Source organism: Oryzias latipes, chromosome 20 (genome assembly GCF_002234675.1).
Source record: "Oryzias latipes chromosome 20, ASM223467v1".
In the NCBI taxonomy this organism is placed as follows: Eukaryota; Metazoa; Chordata; class Actinopteri; order Beloniformes; family Adrianichthyidae; genus Oryzias; species Oryzias latipes.
In genome coordinates, this window is record NC_019878.2 from 1,723,643 (window position 1) to 1,750,283 (window position 26,641).

The 26,641-nt window shown below is 42.5% G+C and overlaps 1 protein-coding gene across 14 annotated transcripts in view; it reads right to left on the reverse strand.

Moving 5' to 3' along the window:
• LOC101160890 (receptor-type tyrosine-protein phosphatase mu) overlaps positions 1-26,641 on the reverse strand; it is a 156,686-nt gene that overhangs the window by 110,386 nt on the left and 19,659 nt on the right. For all 14 annotated transcript variants that reach the window (XM_023949905.1, XM_023949900.1, XM_023949902.1 and 11 more), the window contains exon 2: positions 3,206-3,319. In XM_023949905.1, the coding sequence (XP_023805673.1) occupies positions 3,206-3,319 (114 nt within the window). The remainder of the gene's footprint in view (positions 1-3,205; positions 3,320-26,641) is intronic.

Consider the following 26,641-nt stretch of genomic DNA (forward strand, 5'->3'; position numbering starts at 1 on the left):
TTGAAGTTTGTCTGACAAAAAACAGAAACATTGTGTGTTTGCAGTGTGTGTGTTTGGGTTAATTAGAAAGTTAAAAGGTTTATCTGAATGTTGGCAAGCTGGAGCTTCCTCTTTGAACATTGTGTGACTGCATGTGCATCTTTGTGTGAGGGTGTGTGTATCTGTGTAAATCAGCTACTTGCTTTAGGTTTAAGGGAGTCATAAGATGGAGCCTACAGCCGCCCAGCACTGGTCCATTAGATCCACCACCCCGTCTGTTTTCCAGCTCTCCCTAAACCTCTCGCTACTCCATCAGGTACACTGTATTACTAAAAGTATTGGTTACCCATCCAGATGAACAGAATCAGGTGTCCTAATAGCCGGTGTAGAAAACCATCACTCAGACGTGCAGACTATTTTACAAACATTTGTGACAGAATGGACCGCTCTCAGTGAATTCCAGCGTGTCATAGGACGCCACCTGTGCAACAAATCCAGAGGTGAAATGTCTTTACTCTGCCACAGTCAGCTGTCAGCTCTATCAGGACAAAATGGAAGAGTTTGGGAACAACAGCAACTCGGCCACTAAGTGGTAGACCACTAAACTGATGGAGGAGTCAGAGGATGCTGAAGCTCCAATAGACAATGATGAAAGTCAGGCAAGGAAAAAACCCCTGAACTTTTCTTTGAGCGGTATGGCGGGCGCGGAGTGAAACTTTTGAAAAATACATGGTCTTGGCAGCAAGTTATTCACTTCTTAATCAAGAAACTAAGACTAATTGGAGCATCATGATTTGTCATTCAGACCCCTAGTTTGACTTGCCAATAAGGACTTGCTGGTCTTAAAAAAGAATTTGGATAATTGCTCAAAGTAACACAATCCTACAATCTATGCTTGTCCTAAAAGCTGCAAAACATACAATTGCTAAAATGTAGTAACATCAAAGCCCCAAATGGCAAAAAGAACACCAGTAACTATGATATTCTGTGAAAGTACCTCAGTTATTTATACATTATTTCTGCTTTAGAAATACTGTTTTCTCAAACTATAATTACATCAAAATATGGGATCTGCTTTAAACTATCTTTCTATAACATAATACATCAATTCTTTAACACCAATACTTAGTTATCTGGGAAATATCAAAATAAACATACAAACAAAATTAAACATTGTAAAAAAAATTTTTTTAAGGGAGTGTGGGTCCAAACCACCAAATACTTATAATTATAATTGATGTCAATAATGTTTTTGAGCAAAACTGAACTAAATCATGGTAATTAGGAAATACAAATAAGTTAGATAGAGAAATGTATTCAAATGTTTCAGTTTTGATCAATGTGGTCGGTTATTCTGCAGTCAGATCAAGAAAAACTCAGAAGAAGCGGACTGTATGTTACGTCATGCGGCGCATCGCATCAAGATTTGGCGATATATATATATGCTGATCGTCCCGATGGGTTGAATAAAGCATCAGTTCAGAGAGAAAGTTCATTTCTCATCCGAAAGCAACTAAAACGTCCCGTCGTTGGTCAATTAGGCCGGGAAGACAAAGACAAGATAGCCGCGCCCACAGAGAAAGCAATCCACGGAGAAATATAGAAAACAAAGCGAAAATTCGCAGATTTCAGACATTTTTTTCATCCGGAAAGCGATTTGTCCGTGGTGATCAGGTCTTTATTTCCCGGAAGATACGATCGGTTTGCTCAAAAACCGATCGAAGGACGATTTCCGGGAATTCCCGGAAGACTTTCATCACTGAATAGAGGCAGTAACATTCTCCTTGTGCACCTCTGATAACTTGTAGTGAACAACACGGTAACCTGCTCCTGCCTCCTTCTCCCGTGACTTTAACAGGACAGAAACATGTTGCTCCTCTTTCTTCTACCACGCTTAATTCATGTTGAATAGAACAGAAACCCCCCTTCATAACTCATGCTAAATAGTCAATCACGTTCATAGTGTCTGTAGTTACAAACTGACTTGTTGGTTCTTTTGTTATCAGACACAGGTTAAGTCTAAACACACCTGACAGGTGACTCCGCCTCAGTGACAATCAACTGTTTTTATGCACGTCACGCACAATCACCTGATGACCATGGAACGCGTCAGGTATGTTTAAGCATAACCCGTGTCTGATAACAGTCAGTCATGCTAGTTAAACCTGAAAAAACGTCTCTACCTCTTCTCCTCCACCCCTCTGAGCTAACAGAACAGTAACCTTCTCCTCCTCTCCTCTCCTTAGTTAGACTAAACAGTGAATGAACCTCTTCTTCCTTCATTGTCTTATTCCTCCCCTAAACTCAGGTAGAACAGGACAGTAACCTCTGCTTCCTCCTTCCCCTCCACAAACTCATCCTAAACAGAGCAATTCCCACCGATCCCACCTTCTCCTCAGCTATTTCTACATGATCCATGTTAAATAGGACAGGAACCTCCCCTTTCTCCTCCCCAAATGTCATTTGAAAGAGGACAGAAACCTCTTCCACCCACCTCTTCTCCTTCCCCCAATAACTCATGTTGAACAGAAGTTTCTCCATCTCCCTCCATAATTCACGGTGAACAGGAAAGAAACCTCCTCTTTCTGCTTCTCCTCCTCCCCACATTAGCTCATTAAAAAAAACAGTAACCTCCGTTTCCTCCTCCTTCTCCATCTCTGTAACTCATGTTGAACAGGACAGTAACCTCCTCCTCCTTGTGTGTCCTCGCTCAGCCTGTCTTACGCGTGATTGGCTCAGTGATTTAAGAGTGCTGCATTGTCATTCGTCAGCAGCCTAACCTCCCTGAGTATGTGACAAACGGGGCTTAGCTTTACGGCCGGGGCTCATTGTCTGTTGCGTGGTCTGTCCATAACTCAGAGGTAGTGTGGCAGGTCAATAGCAGATAAGACAAAGGCTGCAGGTACAAACATCCCAGTGAGCGGTTCAATACCTCATTATAGCAGAGCAAGCAGCCTGGTAGCGGCTCTTATCGCTCACTACTGCAGCTGAGCTAAGGACCCTGTCCTGGGTCGAGAAGTTCCAACAGCATTAAACTACAAACACCATCCACCTGAGCATGCACAATCCTGATTGACTGGAGACTCCCTTTCACGAGGGGCGGCTCACACCTAAAGCCATGTTCATGAACTCCTTTAGAGGGTCCAGAGCAGCTCTCTGGAGGAAACCCGTGGAATATAGAGCCTTTTGGTTACAGCTGACAGATAGACAGACCCATAGACAGTACCTGCAGGAATCCAGGAGCTGGTGGTCCAGTCCCCAGAGTCTCCCTTCTCCCAGTCAAAGTCGTCGTCTTTGGACTGCAACAGCATACAGTCAGGGGACTGGCCAGACAGACAGGCTGAAATACAGACAAAAGCAAAGATGCTATTATTAAAAGAACCAAGAAGGACGGCAACAGAAAGGACTGTAACTCCCAGGGGGCTCTCTGGGGCATCAATGAACTTTCCATGTACGGGTCAGAAGGGTCCTCTATCTCCACCCAGTTGCATTGATGAAGGTCATGACACTCTTTCTGTTTATGTTCTTAGGCTTCCAGAGGTCATCATGCATCAACTAATATTGAACTGTAACCTGATCACTGCAGCACAATTCAATGGTTGAATGGTTGTACCCCCAGACGACTACAACAACTTAAATGTCCGACAATGTCATGAACCTGTCCCACTCCGTGATCTCCCTTAACCTTTTTCTGGGCTTTCAATCTTTTTAGGAAATCAAGCTCATGCTCCTCATTTGCCTAGCTGAGTGTTTATTGGTCTCTGGTTCTCTGCATCCACACCAGTTCGTTTTAGATCAACTAGTTTATTTCTTATGGTAATTCAAAGTCATGTTGCTGGCCTCTGACCATATTCAAAAGTTTGGATTTGTTTGTTCTGTGGACTGATGTTAAACCTGTCAACCTTCTGTCTTTGCTGTGTACTCTGCCCGCAGGCCAAGTAAAAGACCCATTTTGCTGTCCTGGACACAGACTACCTGCCAGTTCATTAATGCTGCATTGACACGATGAGTTTAAATGTTAAGTCAATGTACAGACAAGGTCCTGCAGAGCGATTCGAGCATCGGACGGGCCTGTCAGCCTGGCAGCAGCCTGATTTGAGGGTTGTGGGGCTATTTGGGCGTCAGACACAGCGCCTCAAGAGTTCAGACATCTGAACTTTGGGGAGGTTGATCAGGGATTCAGCTTGGGGCATGTGACGTTTTTAGTGACTTGATCGGCGGGAAGAATACAAATCTAATATGGCTAATCAATGCGAGCGTTCTCATCCTGAACTTCCATCCATTTTTTTCAACCTGCTGGGGCCGCATAGTTGCCGGAGACTGTCATGCAACTGCTGGGCAAAGGCGGGATACAACCTGGACAGGTCGTTGTTCTGTCACGGGGCCCATGGGGCTGAAATGATCACAGTCATTATGCCAGGTCCTGGGCAGCAGAGTCCGCTATGCGCTGCCTAGTGGAGCACGCTACGCTTGCTGGCTAAGCCGGCAACCAGCAATCATAGTGGGTCACAGAGACACTTAAGTAGCGGCGGAAAGGGGCCGTCATTCAGACCTGGCTCTGGTAGCAGAAGTGAATCTCACCGTACCGGGAGAGACGCTGAATCGTCTCATGAGAAGACATGCAGATGTGATCATCAATGCTTTGTACAGCTTTTTAAAATAAATACATCTGATCTCTCAACATTCTCTGTGTCTTCCATGCAGTTTAATCAGACATACACAGACACCTATCCATGTATCAATACTTTTGCCGGTAGCTCCTCCTACACACGTCTGCAGCTACAAGCACATTTTTGGACAGGCGCCAACACAAATTTGATGAGCAATTCATGTCCAGTGTGAATGCAGCGTAAGAACTGGAACGTTTACAACCTTGCTAACAGGTCTTTTGAGTTTGTCTTCTTGGTTTGTCCATCTGCATTCATCTACAGATGATTCCTAAAGATTTTGTTCTTTCTCTATCATACAAGGTAAGAATTCATCTCTAAAGCAACCGTCCCCCCATTTTCAGTCTGACTGGTCTTCTTGTCACAAAAACAATAAACTTCCAATAAAGAATACGAAATGTTGTCAATGATATCAAATCAAAGCTGGTCTGTTTTGCTGTTTCAGGAAGCGGATCAGAACAGCATCACTATACAAAAATGTTTTTTTTTTCTCCTGCAAATTCTACCAACAATCTTGGAGGTTTGAAGCCTGAATAGGAATCCCAAAGCCTTCATTTGCATTTGTATTGGTAGAATCTCTTCTACAAACTGGAATGACAGGATAAAACACAAAAAGAGGATTATGGATGCTGAGATTCAGGGAGCAGAGGGCGTTTCCTTGTATAGATTTAACCACCGTTGTTTTCATCATGTTAGGCTTGTACATTCATTTAAATACAAATGTGGAGGTCTTTACCAAGCTACTTCATTTATCTCTCACATTTAACTCAACTAACAGGAGCATTAGCCAGATTGTTATATTGTCGTAAAAACACTACTAATGTGATGCTAAGATACTTTGGCAGAACAGAAAATGAAATCCGTCATTTATTACCTTATTTTGAGCAACAAAATTATCAAATACTTCTACAGAAACATGCAGAAAACAAGAGGGTACAGCAAAAAACTGGAACAGAGGAAACTAAGCTAAACCTTTCTTTTTAGCCTTTATATTTTTAAATCTAAATAAAAAGGACATAGGCAATGGCATTTTATTCCAGCTATATTATCACATATTAATTATGACACTAAATCTTAGCAGGTCTACTGCATACCACATAAGATACAAGTTTAAAAAAAAAAGTATAAAAAGTGGCCTCTGCACAAAACCTACACGCAAACAAAAATGAGCACAAAGCATCATTTTAGACACTTTACACAAACTAGGTCCATCACAAAATCAGTACATGGAGAATTTTAAGCATCACAAGATGGACTCAAGACTGAAAGTGCGAGTCTTCCAGCTGAGTAAAGGAGTCACAGCAGCACATTCTGCAGACACGCGTGAGCGTTTGGTCCTGTGTGGTGGCAGGGCCGGAGCCGCAGCTGTACCGGCATGAAAACGCTGCTACGTTGCAGACTTCAGAGGGATCCACTTCCAGTTCATTAAATTTCCCAGCATGCTCTGTGCTGCTGCCTCCACACACACACACACACACACACACACACACACGTAACCCTCCTCCTTCCTGTGACTCAAAAGATGCTAAATCCCTCCATTCATGGCCATGCACACAGCACTGTGCACGTGGGAGTGTAAATATATTCTGTAGCATCAGGGGCTTTGACGCCTCGTCAGCCTCTTTAGTGTAATGACTAAGAGTGTGTGTGTGTGTGTGTGTGTGTGTGTGCGTGTGACAGCACACAGTTGTGTGAGCGTGTGTGTCATCCAAAAGTGTTGACATTAAATAGCTGGAAGGCTCATTTTCTTTCTTTGTAGCAGAAGGCTCATTAAACACACACACATGTACTCACACACACACACAAAGGTCCCGCCGGGCAGTGTTAGCTCATCAACTGATACCAGACACAATCTGTTTAATCTGCTGCAATGAATTTGCAACTACACGAGAAACACACAAACACACACTGTGTCTGTGAAGGCTTGCACATCCTCTAATCTCTCTAGTGAAGGAGCATCCAGCTCCAGCGGCTCCATCTCCACCAGTAGCTAACCTGCAGACCGCTCAAAGTCTGGTCTGGCCAAACCTGAATCCAAACCCAGACCAGACTGACCAGAGCCTGACAAAACCAGACTAAAGTAAACCAAAACCCATTTCAGACTCAACTACCCCAGATCCAAACCCAAACCTAAGACTGACCAATCCAAAGCAAACCTTAGCCGGACTAGATCCATACCCAGTTCCAAACCTGAAACCAGAAAAGATCTTACCTGAACCTGACCGAACCAAAGCAGTCTTGTTGTTTGTCAGAACTTTTCATGCTGTCTTTGTTTTAAACCAGTGTTTTTCAACCTTTTTTGAGCCACGGCACACTTTAACCTTGACAAAAATCGCGCGGCACACCAGCATCCAAAAAATAAAAAAAAATAAGCAGAAATTCATGGTCTCTATTGATCGACAGCCCCCCCCCCCGCCGCAATCTCACGTGCATTTTGTGATAATTGTGGCCCAAAAAGCAGGAAGTTGCGGCTGTTCTTTCTAAGAGATGAAATAAAAGTTAAATTAGAAAATTTAGAAACTGTTTGTCCGTTGAGGTTTCTAGACATTTCACGCGCACTCATTGTGCGCTGGGACACTGGCCCTTTAAGCCAATGCATCATGGGAGATGTAGTGTGAAAACTGCCGAAAAAGGGCAGAAAGACTCGCGTCTGTGAGCTTCATTGTTTTGTTCACGGTCTGACACCGGACGCTGTGGAAAGCTACACCGCTAAAGACGAGCTTTAGATGGTATTTTTGTTGGAACTGAGAGACTTTATGAGCAGAATTAAGAACAAGGAAGTGAAGACTTTAACCACTTCTGATTGGTCAGACTGCTGACATGTGATTAAGCCTTCAACAATGATTGGTGGAGACAGGTAAAGGGGCGAGACTTTTCCGCAAACCGCTGTAGCTGCAGGTAAATACCGTCATTCTTATCAAAATGTCTTTAATAGAATCAAATAAACACAAAGAAAAAGTTATTTTAAGATCTTTTATATTCCTCACTACTTAGTGTTTTATCAGGGCCTGTTTGGATGAACAAAGAGCTGATTTCCTGGAGATGGAAAATGTTTTTAGATCAGTGAATGATTAATGAGGGTAATTTCCCACGGCACACTTGACCATCTCCCACGGCACACTAGTGTGCCGCGGCACACTGGTTGAAAAACACTGTTTTAAACTATCTATGTGTAAATGATTGTATGTCAAATCTTTGCTGTTGGTTTAGCCTTTCCTGTGTTGTGTACTCATTTCTATTGTTCTCCTAGATACAGCAGCTGAATTCTTTGACATAATTGCAGACCTAGTGCTGCTAGACAGATAGAGGGACCGTTTTTCAGCCTGAAAGTCATCTAAAAAGCCCCAGACCCCACAAAAAACACCCAAAAGTTAAGCAGGACTATTTGCCTGAAAGTGTGAAACAAACATATGAAACTACTGTATTTGCCAGCTACTAATTGAGTCTCAAAACAGAATTCTTGTTATGAACATAGCAGGTGCATATAGGAAGAATGTAAAATGTACATAGTTTTAGTATGCCTCCAAAAGACATCCAGGTGAACGCTACAGACTATAATATTAGCACACAGCCCAAAGGATGCACGCTCTCTCACACACAAATAAACACACACACAGGCACACAAAAGCTGCAAACTGTCTAACCTTCCCTTGTAAATGAAGTCCATACTCCTCTGCTTCTGGACAAAAATCTTTCTGACTTTGGTGTAAAAGTCCTTTTCAGAAGTTTTAGAAGTCTCTCAGTCTAAATGACGATGTGCTGGTCCGACATCGGTCATCCATTATGGTTCAGGTTTTAATTGGAAGTTCTATTTTGAGACATTTTTGAATGATATTACATCCACCGTTATTACATTCAGTAAGAGCAAAACATAAAAAGGACTACTAAAGAACTTTATTGCAAACGTCCTACTGCCTGCCTCACCTTCCGTTTTTTCAGATCCAAACACAAAATAAATGACAGACATATGTGAAGTACAGTACCTATTGAATTGAAATGAGGACATATACCATAAATTCCGGACTACAAAGCGCACCCGATTACTAGCCGCACCCACCCATTTTCACGTGTTTAACTACTTTTATACATACACAAGCCGCGTCGGAGTACAAGCCGCATGTATTAGGCAGTATTAGGCAACATTGTCATCCTGACGAATCACGTCCTGACTCCCAGATTAAGAGTGCTTCATTAGCACACAGTGGGTGGAGCCAGCTTTGCCTCAGGCTCATGTATTTGAGTATATCTACATATGCCAAACAGCATGGAACTCTATTCTGTTCACAAGTTCCTCAGTTATGGGTTTTTTATTCATTTTTTTATTTATTTATTTTTTTTAACTTATTGACAATCTAGGTATCATACATAAAATTACAAACAGTAACCATATAGTCAACATTACATCCCTCAGTTATGATGAGGAAATTTACATCTACGATCCCACATTTCCCATGAGTCTTAGGGGCTAAAGGCGGGGCCAATGCCCGGCTCGCCATTCTGTTGTACGTGTTTAAGAATGAGCAAGTATCAGCAGTGCATGGAGGGGTGAACGGGTAAAGCTCTCCTTCCGCTTGTGTCGCGGCAGCGTTATGGGAGTAACAGGGCTGGTTAAAAAACACACTAGTAAAATAAAGCAGCGACGACTAACAAAGCGCGCGCCTCAGCGCGATACGCGCGCCTCCTCGCGGCGCGTGGGTCAGAAGTTTCCTTCCACAATAAACACTGTTGCTCCGCGGACGCCTCGAGTAAGCCCTGGCTGCAGCCTGCAGAATGGCTCGACGCCTCCGCGCTCCCGCGCGCTCCTTGTCTCCCCTTCCTATCTACTCCGACAGCTCTGGCCAGCGCGGCTACAGGGAGGAGCGCTTCGTCCCCATTGCGCCGGTGGACGGAGCAAATCGTGTCTGTGCAGAGCAATCGGACTTAATACTGTACGTTTTGTGTATGAGGGGCGGATGCGTTGTTACGTGTGGGAGCCTTCAGACTGCCATCGGCCCCGCAGCTCACACGACACACAGTGTCCAGCTCACACGGAGGCTGTGAGCGTTTCAATGCAAAACTCCGCTCAGTCCTTAGAAACCGTTAAAACGGCCACGTCAATTTGTGTTTCCAGTCGTGTCCCGACAAAATAAAGGCTGATGTTATTCACACATATTTACGTGCAGCCAGCCGAGTCACTATGACTCAGAGGTAAATTCACTCCATGCGCTGTTCTCTCCGTCACGCAGCTGACCAGCTTTTCCAAACCCGTTGGTGATGGTGGATTTTTTCACGCTGCTTTTAACGATTGCTTTTAACTTGAAAGCTGCATCATAATGTAGTGGCGATCATGTGCACGTTGGGTCTAATGGCACCAAAGGATTCTGGGATGCGGCCGGGCATGCGTGTTTCGTTTTGTTGAACCATGACTGAAGTGTCTAAGACCTGAAGTGAGGTCCATGCTGTTTGGCTGCTAAGAGGTGTGTTGAAAAACAAATGACTTGTGCTTGGTGTTAGATAGAGAACTCAAACCATTCACTGTGTCCGAAAATACGTACATCGCGGCCGCCAATTAAAACCATAAATTAGCCGCGCCACTGAATAAGCCGCACGGCTATAAGCGCAGGAAAAAAGTAGCGGCTTATAGTCCGGAAATTACGGTAATAGAAATTTCAACAAAGTATAAATATATTTCAATAAAGCATTACGTTATTAGCATATGCAGAGTTAGCAAAAGGCATGCATTCAACCCAGTTTGCATTTGATTTTGCAATCTAAAGCGGGGCAGAACTTGCCTCACCTTACAGCCTGTGCTGTAATTGAGCTGGAAATATGCATGATATAGCAATTATACTAATCAAAATCATTAAAATTGTAAGAATCACGTCAATGACATTTATAGCACAGATTAGTGGAGACATATTTATTTTATTATAAGTTTACATCCAAAGATGGCAGGTGAGGCACTACGTCACCTTCCAAGTCCCTGGCTGAAATTTATCTCAATAAAAGTGTCGAACTGACCCCAACCCGGCCCCATTTCTTTCCACTCGGCCAAAGCAGAATTTACCCGTAAAATTGAAAAAACGAAAAAAACTTGGCGGGAAACCACCTAATCTGGCAACACTGGGCAGGTCACATAATGAAAAATACTGGTCTGAGGGATGTTGATACTTTCTGGGGGGGCAAGTTATTAATATTGCTCAGAACAGAAAACAACAAACCAAGGCAGCACTTCACATCAAACATAATAAACACACAGATCACAATCGGTGAAATATCCTGAGGCACCACGTACCATCAAAACCAACACCAGCCACTCAATATGGAGGGATATTTCTGCCACCATGTTGCACACAAAGCTTTCTAAGTTGCAAGTGAAAATATTAAATATTTGCTATTCAATCATTTTTATTCTGCTTTGATATTTTTTTTTGCTTTCAAAAACTTTTTTTGCATTTGCAGAACACATGTTTTTGCATGCGTTGTGTCAAATTTAGCTTTTTTCTTATCTTTGATTTTGCTGACTACTCTTAGCGCGACTTAACATGATAAAAATGCCACTATTGCCACTGCCCAAAAAGTTTTTGCATGCATTGTGTGTCATCTTACTTTTTTCCTATCTTTGATTTTGCTGAGTTAAGTTTCGGTTTGACGTGGCAAACTGAAATCATCAAATCATCAAACTGATTGGTCCAGATTCCAACCAATCAGGTGTCTCTCTGATATTGACGGTGCTTGGAGGCAGACATGGACTTTGTGTGGGTTCTGTTCAAACAGGATTCTGCCGTTTTCAACCATTCTCTCAGAGTTAAACCCAGAAGGAGCAGCAAAGCAGCTAAATTAAAACCGAGTTTAATATTTATTCATGTCAGTGTAGCGACCAACGTGTTTAAAATGTCTGCAGCAGAAAAAATAAATGTCTGAGCTCCAACTCCGTCCAGCAGGAAGTTTAAGATTTGTATCTGAACTATTGTTTTATTTTAATCAATAAATGTTGAAATATTAAGAGAAAATAGCATTTTTCATGACTATTTTTTTCAACTTTGGACAAATGATCACGAGTTCTAAAACATGAGACACTGTGAAAATGGACATAAAATGTAAAAATGCTTCTTCTGTTAAATACATTAATTCTACTGTGGTGAGCCATCATTCTTTTACTTATTATTGCTGTTCATCTGATCCCAAACACGTGTGCAGCATAAATAATATGTGCTTTAAATGTTTTATTGTTTTGTTTTAAACAGATCTTAAAGAAAATCACACTTTTTAGCAATAATTTGCTCTGCAGTATTCACAGATCTGTTGATTTAATGTCAGCCGATAAACTTTACAGTTTCAGGAGATCCTCAGCCATAAATTCACAAATCTTACTTAATAAAAATTAATCATTGCTAAAAAAAAAGAAAGTATAAATCATTGTTAAAATAATATAAAAAAAAAACAAAAAACATCTTCATCCAAAAGACAAAATTGAGGGTAAAAAGAGCTGGTTCCGTTTCTGAGCCTTGGTAGCAGACACCATGTTAGATAAATTTGATTGGTTAGAATCTGGACGAATCAGCAGCTGTTTGATGGCAGCTTTGTCACATCAAACTGAAACTTAAAGGCCTGTTCACACCGGGACGAATTTCGCCGGCGATTTTCGCCGACGTTTAACGCCTCGTGACTAAACAAAGGGCACCAATGTGAGTGTGCACACCGACGCGAAAAAACGCCACGCGTTAAAGCGTCAAAAAAAAAAAACGCCTCGGGTTCGTTTTTTTTTTTCGACGCGTCGCGTCGAAATCTACTCGACCAATGAGAATGGCGCTTTTGCTCACGTGTCTGGAGCTTCTGAAGTTACAGTAAAACACAACTTGGGGGCGCTCAAACACAAAACTGCCTTGCTGAGACGCCAAGTAGCGTCTACACAGCCGCAAAGAAATAATGACGGACATTCTAAAATATCCCCGAACCAAGCACCAGTTGGAGCTACTGGTGCTTGAAATATTCATGTTTTCTTTGTTTGATTCTGACAAGCGTGTAAATACTTGCTCTCTTCTTCTGAGTGAAAAGCGACTTTAAGAAGCGTAAAGTTGCGCAGCGCCACCTTGTGTACAGGAGTATTTCTGTTTTACATTAAGCGCCATCTAATGTCAGGGAATGAAATTGCATGTTCACTCCACTCATCATCAGCGAAAATCGCCTGGGTGTGAACACAAAAAACGTGGCGAAAAACGCTGGCGAATAACGCCTGGCGAATATTCGTCCCGGTGTGTACGGGCCTTAACTCTGCAAAATCAAAGATAGGAAAAAAGCGAGATGACACACAACGCATGTAAAAACGTTTTTGGCGGTGGCAGTCATATCACGTTAAATCACGCTCAAAGTGATGGTGGGGTGCTCGTCTGGGGCTGTGGGCATCCCTCTCCGGTGGGGCCCTGCGTTGGGCTCTTCCGGCGCGGCGGGGGGGCTGTTTTCCTGGCTGGGCTGGGGCGGCGCTCTCTTTCCCTCCGCGCCTCCCTGCTCTCTGGCTCTGGGGGCCTCGCGGCGGTCCTGCTGGCCCTGGCCTGGGTGGCGGTCTTGGTCGCCCGGGGGGCGGTTGTTCCCTGCCTGTTCCCGTATGGCGTTGGGGGAATTCCGGCTGCCGCTGCTGCTGCGGCGGGGGTCTGGGTGTGGGGGTGGCTGGGCACTCCTCCTCCTTCTTTTCACATTCCACCATCAATTTTAGAAGAACATAAACACTCACCTGAGCACAGGTGTTAGCTCACCTTTGCACCTTTTCCGTCCGGTCCAACACCAAAGATTTTCAAACATGATTGAAATTAATAAAGTTTGGCCTCAATTACAAAAGGGGTTTATTCAGACATACCTTTGGTTTGTCTGAAGATTAATAACCCCTCTTGTTAAAATAAAATATGTCCAACACAAGAGGCCCTCAGCTCTCATCTGTTTGCCCAGCTGTTGGACAGGACAAGTTTAAAAAAAAAAAAAAAAAAAAAAGTGGTTAGAAAAATCAAAGATAGAACAAAAGCGAGATTTCACACAACGCAAAAAACACCAAAAAAGTTTTTGAAAGCAAAAAAAAAAAATTGAAAGCAAAAAATACATCAAAGCACAATAAAAAATGATTGAAAAGCAAATATTTTATATTTTCCATAACTCAAGACTGAAGCCATGCATCAACTGGACAGAGCTAGCTCTCTTCACCAGCATGTCCAGTTTCTTTTTGACATCAGAAACTTTCACAGAATTTCCAAAACCAAAACTAAACACGTTTCAGTCAGACTATTATAGTCGGTGCCGCTAACTCAAACCAAGACACATTTTGATACATCCAAGTTTGTCTGGCTTGCCGTTAAAAGTGCAGCTGCCATATCAACGACCGTTTCTGTTGGTATGGACGAAACTGTGGTAACGTATTGAAGCGTACTGGATTCAATAAAATAAAAAATAAAAAAACACACGGGTGATCTTCATTCAAAATCTTTTCCGTAATTTTGGTTGTAATATTTGAAAAACTTTGATTCTTGAGTTAGGATAAAAGACCTTCAGAAAATAATAATCTGTTCTATTTACTGTTAAAAAATGTTTTGATTTTCACGATATTTTATTGCTTTATACATTTTCAACCTTCATCTTTAATTTGGTATAAATGTTAGAGACTTAATGTTTTTAATGCCGGTAAACATTGTGACCTAATGCTGAGGACAAGAATAATAACAAAGAGCGCCGAATCACAAGTCATACATTAAGTAATTATCTAGTAATTACAGCATTTACCCAGGGTTACCAAGTCGAGTGTAATTACGCTAACTCATATCCGGTCTTTTGGAACCGACATACCCAGAGTAAGCAAGTTCAGGTGGATTTCAGCCAGAGTTCAGGGTTAAAGTCAGGCTAGTTTAAACATGCTTCCTGGAATACCCTCTTGTCACCCACAGACTTCGCTGCTTTGTACCCAAAATTGTGGTCGGAATTAACTTTTACAAACGACAAACAAAAATAAATAAATAAACAGTTCATACTGGTTGATGTTTACAGCTGTTTTAACATTTTACTCTGTATGTTTGTGAATAAAGTCAGTAGAAAGAATGAAGACGGTTGTTTTTAATCAGATGTTTGACAAAGTCCCTGATTGCATTTAAGCTAATATCAGTTTTTTTTAATAACACCTGTAGTTTTTCTTTGTAAAATAATGGAATCATTTAGTCGGTAGATTGTTTTATCTAGCGGTCAACTTGTCTGGTGAGTCAAAAATAAGATTTTGGTGTCTGGGGTTGTAGCTTTAAACTTGAAGCATCAAACCACAAACAACACAAACTTGAGATGCTCAAGCTAGTGTTGCATTGTTCTACAAACATTTTTACAGCTTGGATTTAGTAGAACTTTGTGTTAGAGCCAATTTCCAAAGGAGGTGTTAAATAAAAAAGTTTTTTTTTAATCTATTCCATCATTTGTCATTTTTGTTAAAGGAAGTAAATCAGGGAGAAAAACATTGATAAAAATGGAATTTGGTATAAAAGAACTGAAGATTTGCTGACAACACAACTACCGTATTTTCACGACCATGGGGCGCACCGGGTTTTAGGGCGCGGTCTCAGTTACAGGGGATTTTTCAGTCTTTCACACATACAAAAGGCGCAGCTGTGTTAAGGCGCGGGCAGGTTCAGACCCTCAGAGCCTCAAGAGTGGGTTAAAAAAGAACCAGTCTCTGCTCTTTAGAGGAAACCTTTTTTTTTACTGTTCTCCCTAACTGGGTAACACAAACTGAATGCACGATTACAGACTCACTTACGCTGGCCCATACTACTCTCCCCCGTTCTCACGCTGCCTTCTTCTACGCCCCATAACTACACATTGGGCGTACTGCCTCACTGGGCGCCCCCTACAGTTTGAAGAAGTTTTTAGAATTTAAAGTGCGTCTATAGTCGTGAAAATACGGTACACAAAAATTATTAAAATTAAATTTATTAGCCTATGGATGTCTGGATGTGGAACCAGACTTAAAAATCAATGTGGGAAATCGCACTACAGGCCAATCAAACTTGGAATAAATGTCTTTAAAACAAGTCAGAATGAGGCTCTATAGTGGGTGTGGCCTCCACAGGCCTTTATTACTTCCCTTCAACGCCTGGGTATGCTTCTGATGAGGTGGCAGATGGTTTCAAAAAGGGTCTGAGAATCTCATGTGGGTACCTACTGGCAGTCAGGCTACGTCTGTTGGGCATATGGACAGCTGTGCCCTCCAAAGAAATACTACCCCAACCCATTACTGCCAGAGCGTTCATGTTGGACGATGTCGCAGCAGCAGAAAGTTCTCCTTGGTGTCTCCAGACTTTGTTACGTCTGTCATACGTACTCAGTGTGCATCTGCTCACATCTGTAAAGAGAACAGGGCACCAGTGGCGAATTTGCCAAGCTTAGTGTTCTCTAGCAAATGACAAACAGCTTGAACGGTTTTGGGCTGTAGAAACAAATACCACAGGATCTTTGCCCTCTCATTCCCTACAACCGTTGTAGGTGTTTCCCATTTTGACCTTGGGGTTTCCAGTCCATATTCTGCACACATTTTCCTGTATATTATTCCAGCCACTTGATTGTGGCGCTCCATGTATGCTTTCCCTGCCAGCATCTTACATCCTGCAGTTATGTGCTGGATTGTTTCAGGCGACTCTTTGCACAGCCTACACCTTTGCTCTTGTCTGGTGTGGTAGATCTACATCATGGGTCTTGTCTGGTGTGGTAGATCTACACCTTGGGCCTTGTCTGGTGTGGTAGATCTACACCTTGGGTCTTGTCTGGTGTGGTAGATCTACACCTTGGGTCTTGTCTGGTGTGGTAGATCTACACCTTGGGTCTTGTCTGGTGTGGTAGATCTATACCTTGGGTCTTGTCTGGTGTGGTAGATCTACACCTTGGGTCTTGTCTGGTGTTGTAGATCTATACCTTGGGTCTTGTCTGGTGTGGTAGATCTACACCTTGGGTCTTGTCTGGTGTGGTAGATCTACACCTTGGGTCTTGTCTGGTGTTGTAGATCTATACCTTGGGTCTTGTCTGGTGTGGTAGATCTACACCTTGGGTCTTGTCTGGTGTTGTAGATCTATACCTTGGGTCTTGTCTGGTGTGGTAGATCTATACCTTGGGTCTTGTCTGGTGTGGTAGATCTACACCTTGGGTCTTGTCTGGTGTTGTAGATCTATACCTTGGGTCTTGTCTGGTGTTGTAGATCTATACCTTGGGTCTTGTCTGGTGTGGTAGATCTGATCCTCTATGGCTCTGGTGCCCAGGGCTTGTTCCTCGGCTGCCAGGATGAGTGCTTCAGTGCTGTCCTGTAGGCCAGCCTTCATAGCAAACCTGAGTTTCTATGAAGGCTCTAAGAGTCTTGTTGATGTTGTACAGCTCCAAGCATTCAGTGATCTATGTGTGTGGCATTGAGTCAAAAGCTTTCTTGTAATCAATCCAGGCAGTGCACAGGTTGGTGTGGTGTGACATGCAGTCCTAAGCGACTCGTCTGTCAACCAGTAGTCGGTGTTTGGCTGTTATCTCTGAAGTGTGTTCATGCAGAAAATGACTGGTTAAGCAACTGCACACTACAGCATGTAAAACTTGTTTCTGTTTTACAGTATATTAGACCTATAGAGCACTTTATCAAAAACAAGCCCTCAGCAGTCTTAGAAACTTTTGCAAATGATGCATCATGGTTTGGCATCTGAAACTTCAGCTGACCACACGCATCAACTTTAAATTGGAAAGATCCCTTTAAGAAAAGCTGTTGGACTGGGGGTGTTAAACCCTTAACCGTTTCTAAATGTGGCTGTGCCAAAATCTAACTGCTCCCTCAGGGAGGGGTCATATGCAATTTTAAAGACTTAGACATATGACAATTAACAGAATTTCATCATTTCCATTTTATTTGATGTCAGTCAGTCAAAGGGACTCGGTTCCTTTCTTCCCTGACTGTTGAAACGCCCAAAAACTAACCAACAACCAGATAGGCCCACCTGAGGGGCTTTTAAAAGCTGGTGTCTTTGTCTGAGCACTCTTGTCATCCAGCAAAACCAGGGGCAGCTTAGAGTTTCTGTCAGGACCCCCTCACTTAATGAAAAAATTATGATTTGGGAATTAAATCTATGGTGAGGAAGTTATTCTGTTTTTTTGTGATCTTGTTGACGACCAACATACTAGGCTTGGGGGGTCTTCGTCAATACTCCTACATGTTACCCCGGTATACGCCATTAGCGTGACTAATTAAGAAGCACTACTTCAGTGGAATGACCTAACTGCTGGGTTTGCCTCCACGTTTGACACACAATTCCAAGCACAATAACAGCATGAAACTGTTGGATAAACCATTTTTATTTTAAAGTAATGTAACAAATATATTGTGAGAGTAAATAGCATCACATTAACAAAACATTCACGGCAGTTTTCTGACCCTGTCTGCGACATTTTTAACAACAAATTTGAACTTCTAAAAACTGCAAGAACACAGATTAATTGATTTACACAACAGTCTGTCTGTTTTTTTGACGGGTCTCTGGGTTGTTTTCTGTTATGAGCCGTCAGTACTACATTCACCTGCATCCCATTGGGGATGTGGTCACCATGGTGACACGTGTAACACATCCTATGATAAGAGCCGTTTCTAATGTGGACGTTCTCTGCCCTCAGTGTTCTGTTGGAGCATTCCAGTGTGGATGTGGCTCTGCCCTCAGTGCTCTGGAGCCTCAGCAGCATTTCTGCATTGGTTCCTCTGGCACTCCCATCCGTCTCGCTCTGTTAGCTCGGCCTGGTTTGGTTGGAGGAAAACAAAGCAGATGCTTGTCGGCTTTCTTCTTCACCTCAGCAGGAAATGAGACAAAAACACGCGCAGCTCCAGGGACCCTCACATAAACCCCCCGATGCTGTGAGATGACAGAGTGATGACAGGAAGCAGAAAACGCACCCCGAGGACACACACACGCTCTAACGCATGTGAGACAAACAACAGCAGTAATTAATCATAATGTACAGCCATTGATTGTCTGCCCTCTTTATTCTCCTGCTGCCTGATCAATAACTTGCTGCTCAATGACTCGCTGCTCATTTCCTTAAACTTGTAAAGGAGGCAGCAGATTTAACCCCTCACATGCCATGGCAGGATGTAAAATGAGAGTGGACCCCAGTAATGCACGCTGCTTAGGAATGGTACAGCAGAATTTCCTAAAAAGCTAGTAGAAGCACAGAAAACAGCTGGATATCCACTTTTTCACAATGTCTAGTAAGACAAATGAGAAGGCCAACATTTTCACGAGTCCTGGATAGGAACGTCTTCCAGGAGCCTTGAGACAAAAGACCGTAGCAACAAAGAAAACCAGCAAAGCATCTGAAAGGGGAAAAAAGTCCCACATCCAAAGGAGGAAAAGGGATTGTTGTTTCAGACAAAAACAATCCTCCACCTAGAGCTGGGCGGTATGGCCAAGACAAAAAATCTTCCACAAATTTGATTTCAAGCGTTTTTTTTCTGCTTGCTTTTACTTCCTTAACTTTCCTTAAAATTACAAATGATGGAATAGATTTAACAAAAACTATTTTACTTGAGCACAAAATTCTACTAAATCCAAGCTGTAAAAATGTTTGTAGAACAAAGCATCAGATGTTTTGTGAGCGAGCACTAGCTTGAGGATCTCATGCAGAGAAATACTAGAACGCACTCGAAAGAGCATTTTTGGGAGCCACAGCCTTGAAACGGATTTTGCTGCATTTGGTTTGATGCTCCAAGTTTGAAGTCACAACCAGAGACCAAAATCTCATTTTTGATTCACCAGACAAGTTGGTCGGTAGATTAAAAAAAAATCTACTATTATACTACTAAAATATCGACCATTCCATTGTTTTACAAAGAAAAACTACAGGTGTTTTTAAAAAATTGTATTTTTGATAACTTTTTAGAATCAAGAAACTGGAAGTAAATGGAAGACAATCTGAGCCTTACCAACGGTGACAAAGATCTGCTGCATGGAGCTGAAATAGGCTGGAAGACACGCGGGAAGCAAAAGGTTGAGGATGGAGTGGTGCAGGATCACGACACAACAAACACCAGCACCCCAGGCTTGACTGCCGCTTCCTGGCAGATCCACCGACAAACAACAACACCAACCAATCAACAAATCCATCAACCACTTAACCAAGCTGTGTGCAGTGGCGGTTTTACCTATGGGCATGTGGGCAGTCGCCCAGGGCGCTCTCTCATAGGGGACGCAGTAATGAAAACAAAACTATATATATTGCCAGTCTTTTTCCCCCACAGGTTTTTCAGACTAAAGTCCTCATTTCCATGTAAAAACATGCTCTTTGTCCTTTCTTCTATCAAGATGTGTCAATGTGAAACCCCAACCTCTAAGAGCGGCAGTCAGAGAGGACTGAGAGCAGGATAGGAAGTAAATATTTAACATTATGCAAGCTCTTTTGTTAACCAAAAACAAATGTATTGGTGCTGAATCAATGAATTCTATATCCTTCATGTTCTCATTTTTTGAAAATCAAAAATACTGCAAACAGGTTTTGTCAGTTTGTGAATTTGATTGAAAATAGAAATCGAAAAATAGGTTCTGCTTCCTGTTAGAGAGCGGAATCATGGCTAAATTTGACCCTTCTGGACTGTAGTGCAGAGAAAAAAGAACACCAACAGATCGCTTATCCTCTGGACTGCACTGCAGCGCATTTAGTGAGACTACTGCAAATTTAAGAACAAATTGAAAACTGCAGTCACCAGTGGCCACAGCAGTCCCCAGTCCGATTAAATGCAAAGAGATCAAACAAGGGAGAGTGTGGTACAATTCGATTGTTGGGACTTTGGGAAGGGGCTGCACGGTGGCACAGTGGACAGCGCTCTCGCCCTGGTTCAAATCCCCACTGGAACCTTTCTGTGTGGAGTTTGCATGCTCTCCCGTGAATGTGAGGGTTTTCTGCAGACACGCCGGTTTCCTCCTAAAAACAGGCTGCATGGGTTGATTGGTTGCAAAAACCTGAAGCTGTTTTTCCAAAAAGTTGCGATAAAGCTTGTGAAAGTTTTCAGTAATAATTTTCAACTCGATTAGTTGACAATTTGCCCAGGTAGTTGCTTTTCCCTCCAGTTGAAGTTTTATGTAACCTCAAAATAAAATAAATATAATAAAATAAAAGCAATAACAATCTTTCTGAAAAGTGATTTTCTTTTATAATAATGTTATTTTATGCATGCGCATGAGGAACTGCAGTTTTTGAACGAATAAATAATCACATCATGTTTGATAAATTGTACAGAAAAGAGACCAACATTATACTCATGTTTATTAGTTCAGTTGTACACAAAATGTCAACACACTGAAGTTTTAATTGTTTATCCTTTTGTCTAAATCAAAAATGTAACTTGAACAAAAAAGTTTTCTTTATTTTTGGCTGATTCAATTGTTTTAGTTTAGTTCAATGTGTCTATTGGTCATTTAACTTTAATGTCGTTTCTTTTAGTTTGTTATTACTTATATTTAAACTTCAAGGTTTTCAAAAGTGACTGGAGTCTGAAATAAAGATTGGCTTTCAAACCAGACATGATCAGAAAGCAGTTGTTTCTTTCCTAAAGATGATTTGGACTAACAACTCTGGAATCTCTCACTGGAATTCCTCTGTTCTCTAACACAAATCTGTTTACCTCTGATTTTATCAAAAAGATTTGCAAATTGTTCTTGTGCTTCATGACAGTTTACAGCAGCGCAGTGAGAGACGCCGTCACATTATCACAATGCATCATGGGAGATGGAGTGAAAAGCAGTGGTGCTACTGCCGGACATCATCTCTCTGAGCCTTTGTTTGAACCCGCATCAAAGTCGCTGCTGGTCCAAAAGTGTTTTTATAAACCAGACGCTCCCGCCGCATGTGGGAGGAGCTACTAGGGGTGTAAGGGTGTACACGTAGTTGTACCGAACCATTTCGGTACGGCAATTTTGGTTGGACGGACGGTTGGTTAATTGGATGGATGGACTGATGGATGGATGAATGGATAGATTAGAGCTGTGACGGTGTGGGATTTTTGATCACCACGGTGATGAAGGAAGGAGTCGCGCTGTCGCAGTTAACTGCACCCCCACCCCCCCGCCGAACGAAAAATCCCCCAGCGGCCGCGTCTCACATGAATACAATGCAGTATTATTTCTTAAAAAATAACAGTAACAACTAACTACTAACTATGTAACTAATGAACTAACTATATAGGTGTTGTAGAATGAGTAGGAACAGAGCGCGTGCTGAGGTGCGCTTTCATGTTTGGTGTTACGGAGTGAAGGAGAACAGTAATAAAAGGTTTCCCCCAGAAGATCGGTGACTGATTCCTTGTTAAACCACTCTGGAGTAGAGCTGTGACGGTGTGGGATTTTTGATCACCGCAGCAAGAACCGCGGTGACGGGACACTTGTGAGCCCCCCCCCCAACACAAAATCTGCATTGCCCACTCAAGATAAGAACGCAGCTTGTAATGGAAATGAATACAACAAAAGTTATTAATAACAACGCAGTAAATTTGTTGTATTTCCTCGCGAGACGGAAACTTCTGTTGTAGAATGAGGATGTGTATGTGCTGAAACTGCGCGTGCGTGCATGTGTAACAAGAGGAGAGGGCGCGTGCAGCAAAAAAGGAACTGTTTGGGGTGCGCGTTCATGTTGGATGTTACAGGGAAGCAGAATGGTAATAAAATAAGTTTTCCGTTTTTCTTTATTAACCCGCTGTGGAGGCTCTGAGGGTCCCAACGGGGAAGTGAACCCCGAAGGAAGATCCGCATCTGGCCCTGGAGAGGGGATCTCCCCTGCGTCTTTCCGACCACGGTCAGAAAGAGAAAAGTCAGCGCAGGAAAGGTTCAAAACTTCCTTGTCCAAATTCACGGGCTGTGCCTTGTCATCTACCTCAAAGCCAAAGTGTGCCCAAATAGCCGACACAGTTTTTGGTTTAGACACTAAATTTGTGGCCATTTTTCTTGAGCGCTGCCAGCGTTATATTGCCTCTTCCATATGAAGCTACCGTAGGCATACTTGCAATTAAAATATAACTAACTCCAACTGTTTTAATTACGCTATTGTGTTTTATGCCTGTGTTTGTGTGTATTTAATTTAACATCATCTGTAAACATAACAAGTACTGAAACATGGCAAGCAGTTAATTAAAATCAGACACACACAAAAAAAAGGAAGATGCGGTGACGTGCGATGATCACAGCATCACCGATACAGTGAGGTGAATGGATGGATTGACGGACAGACAGTTGGTTGATTGGATGGATGGATGAACTGATGGATGGATGAATGGATGAACGGACAGATGGAAACGGTTGGTTGATTGGATGGATGGATGACCTGATGGATGGATAAATGGATGGATGGACAGATGGATGGATGGATGGATGGATGGATGGATGGATGGATGGATGGACAGATGGATGGATAGATGGACGGACGGACAGTTGGTTCATTGGATGGATGGATGGATGGATGGATGGATGGATGGATGGATGGATGGATGGATGGATGGATGGATGGATGGATGGACAGTTGATTGATTGGGTGGATGGATGGATGGATGGACGCACAGACAGACATTGGCTGGTAAAAACAGACATGACACGGCTGTGGTGCAGAGGTTGATCGAGCCAACCTTTCATTGGAGGATCGCGGGTTCGGTTTCCCACGTTGCCCGTCCTGGAGTTGCCATCAGTGTGTGGATGTGTGTGTGCATGGGTGAATGAGACTGTGACTGTAAAACATTATGGGGCCTAAAAGCATGGTAGAAAAGCACTATATGACTATCTGTCATGGGCCATGTTGTAAAGAAGAATGTGAATAACCTGCTTTTTTAAAAGAACAGATGGAAAGGGAGCAAGACTTGTAGATTCGACAGAGGTTCAGGCTGTTTTACCAACCGTGAATGAAAAGAGGAACAGAGGGGGGATCATCCTGAAGGTGGAGTATGATAAGAATCATCTGGAGTGAGGAGAGGGTGAGATGAGTCTGAAGCTGGAAGCTGAGGGTGTGATAATCACTCACTCCTGATCGAACTGATGCAGGAAATGAACCTCTAGAAAGCTGTTGAGATAAGATGAGTGCAACAAACAGAGACTGACACAAAGGTATGGACACAAACACACACATGTAAATACACAGAGACACAAACACTCACCAACATACACACAGGCACAAATAGATGCATAAACAGAAAGAGGGACAGAAAATGAAATACAAAAACACAGACATTTACACATGACACAACATGGAGATACATAGATAAACACACACAGACACACAAACATGCACACACTAATACAGAAATCTATACACATATGCAGAGAAAAAGAGAAACACAAATAAATACAGTGGTGGACAAAATTGTTGGTACCCCTCAGTTAAAGAAAGAAAGTCCACAATGTTCACTGAAATGACTTGAAACGTTCAAAAGCAACAATATATTAAAATGTATTGAAAATTAAATAATCAAAATCAGCCATTACTTTAGAGTTGTTGATTAACAGAAGTATTTAAAAAAAAAAAAACTAATCTGGCTGGACAAAAATGATGGTACCCATAACTTAATACTTTGTTGCACAACCTTTTGAGGCAATCACTGCAATGAAACGGTTTCTGTATTTGTCAATGAGCCTTCTGCACCTGTCCACAGGTATTTTGGCCCACTCCTCATGAGCAAACTGCTCCAGTTGTCTCAGGTTTGACGGGTGTCTTCTCCAAATGGCATGTTTCAGCTCCTTCCACAGATGTTCAATGGGATTCAGATCTGATAGAAGATAGAAGATAGAAGGCCACTTCAGAATAGTCCAACGCATTCCTCTTAGCCATTCTTGGGGTTTTTTGGCTGTGTGTTTTGGATGGTTCTCCTGTTGGAAGACCCATGACCTGAGACTGAGACCAAGCTTTCTAAGACTATGCAGCTATTTTCTATCCAGAATGCCTTGATGATCTTGAGATTTCATTTTACCTTCACAACTTCATGACACCCTGTGGCAGATGCAGCAAAGCAGCCCCAAAACAGAACTGAGCCTCCTCCATGTTTCACAGTAGGGACAGTGTTCTTTTGGTTGGATGCTTCATTTTTGAGTCTACCAACATAGAGCTGATGTGCCTTACCAAAAAGCTTTTTTGCATTTTTGCAAATTCCAGTCTGGCTTTTCTAGGATTTCCTTTCAACAGTGGTGTCCTCCTTGGTCGTCTCCCATGAAGTCAACTCTGGCTCAAACAACCACGAATGGTGCGATCTGACACTGATGTACCTTGATCTAGGAGTTCACCTTTAATGTCTTTGGAGGTTGTTCTGGGCTCTTTGGATACAGTTCCAACTATCCGTCTCCTCAATTTGTCGTCAATTTTCCTCTTCCGGCCACGTCCAGGGAGGTTGGCTACTGTCCCGTGGGTCTTAAACTTCTGAATTATATGTGCCACTGTGGTCACAGGAACTTCAAGCTGCTTAGAAATGGTTTTATAGCCTTTACCTTCATGATGTTTGTCTATAATTTTGTTTCTAATGTCCTGGGACAATCCTCTCCTTGGCTTTCTGTTGTCCATGTTCAGTCTGGTTCACACCTTTTCACCAAACAGCAACGTGACTATTTGTCTCCCTTTAAATAGGCAGACTGACTGATTCTAGGTTTGAAAACAGCTGTGATGTCAATTAAAGGACATACCTGAGTTCATCATGACCCTCTAGGTAATTAGTTCTCAGTCTTTTATGAAGGTACCATCTTTTTTGTCCAGCCCTATTTCATTAGTTTGTTTTTTAAATAATTCTGTTATCAACAACTCTAAAGTAATGGCTGATTTATATTATTTAATTTTCAATAAATTTTAATTTATTGTTACTTTTGAATGTTTCAAGTCATTTCAGTGAGCATTGTGGACTTTCTTTCTTTAACTGAGGGGTACCAACTATTTTGTCCACCACTGTATAATGACACTGATCCACACAAACACAAACAGACATAAACACACAAACCTATTCAACACAAAGACACAGCCACACACACAACACTCTCACTAATGTACACACATATAGACACAGACAAATACACAACATGCATACACAGTCTCACAGTCACACATACACAAACACAAAGACATGTAGAGGCTAGCTGTTATCGGAACCGGAACGAGGAACCGGAACAGTTAAGGAACAGTCAGAGGAAAATTAACTTCACTGCACTTAATGTTTGAACAGAGTCACATGTCTGCAGGTCCACTGGCTCCCAACACAACAACAACACCAAAAAATCCTAGAAAATAACATCAGGGAACGTTTGGGGTTTTTGTTGCAAACACCTGAGAGGAGCTGCATAGACATAGGCAGAAACATTGAACAAGAACTGTCTGAAGCTGTAGAAACAGAAACCATGAAAAAATGAAAATGTCTGATGGGTAACCACAGTGTAGTGAGGAACTAGCACTTATTTAAGGATGAACAGGACTAGCTGCTTTTCTTCCTCCAGCTTTTTTCCATCTTGGCTTTTGTTATTTCAGACAAAAGCGCCCCCAAATGGGCACCTGTGAGAAGTGTGGCATTTTTAAGGCTGTTGTGTCCACTTTAGTTATTTGTGGTGCCATGATTCACAGCAGACCACACCAAAGGAATGTCTCAGCATTTCCACAGAGAAAAACACCAACACTTATCAGGTTCACAGGCCACTCCTCCACCCTGAGAAAAACTGGAGGGCTAGTCTCCACTGGGATCAGACTGTGTCTGTCTCCAGAGCAGAGACAGTTCATGAACATTTCTTTCAGCAGCAGTCACTAAACGGGTCAAATCCCCTTGAATAGAACCTGGGGGTAGCAGGAACTTTAAAAAAGGATCTCCATCTTTTGCGGCAGAAGCTTCGCGTCATATTCAGCCCATCTGGATTTCAGACAGGAACAGAGCTAACTGAGGCCAGGGCCTCCATTGTCGCAGTCAGGAACCTGCTGGTGGTGGCCTGAATGCCAGCGGCAACCTCCATCAGAAGTGACCCCCTTGTCATATCCGGTCCTGCTGT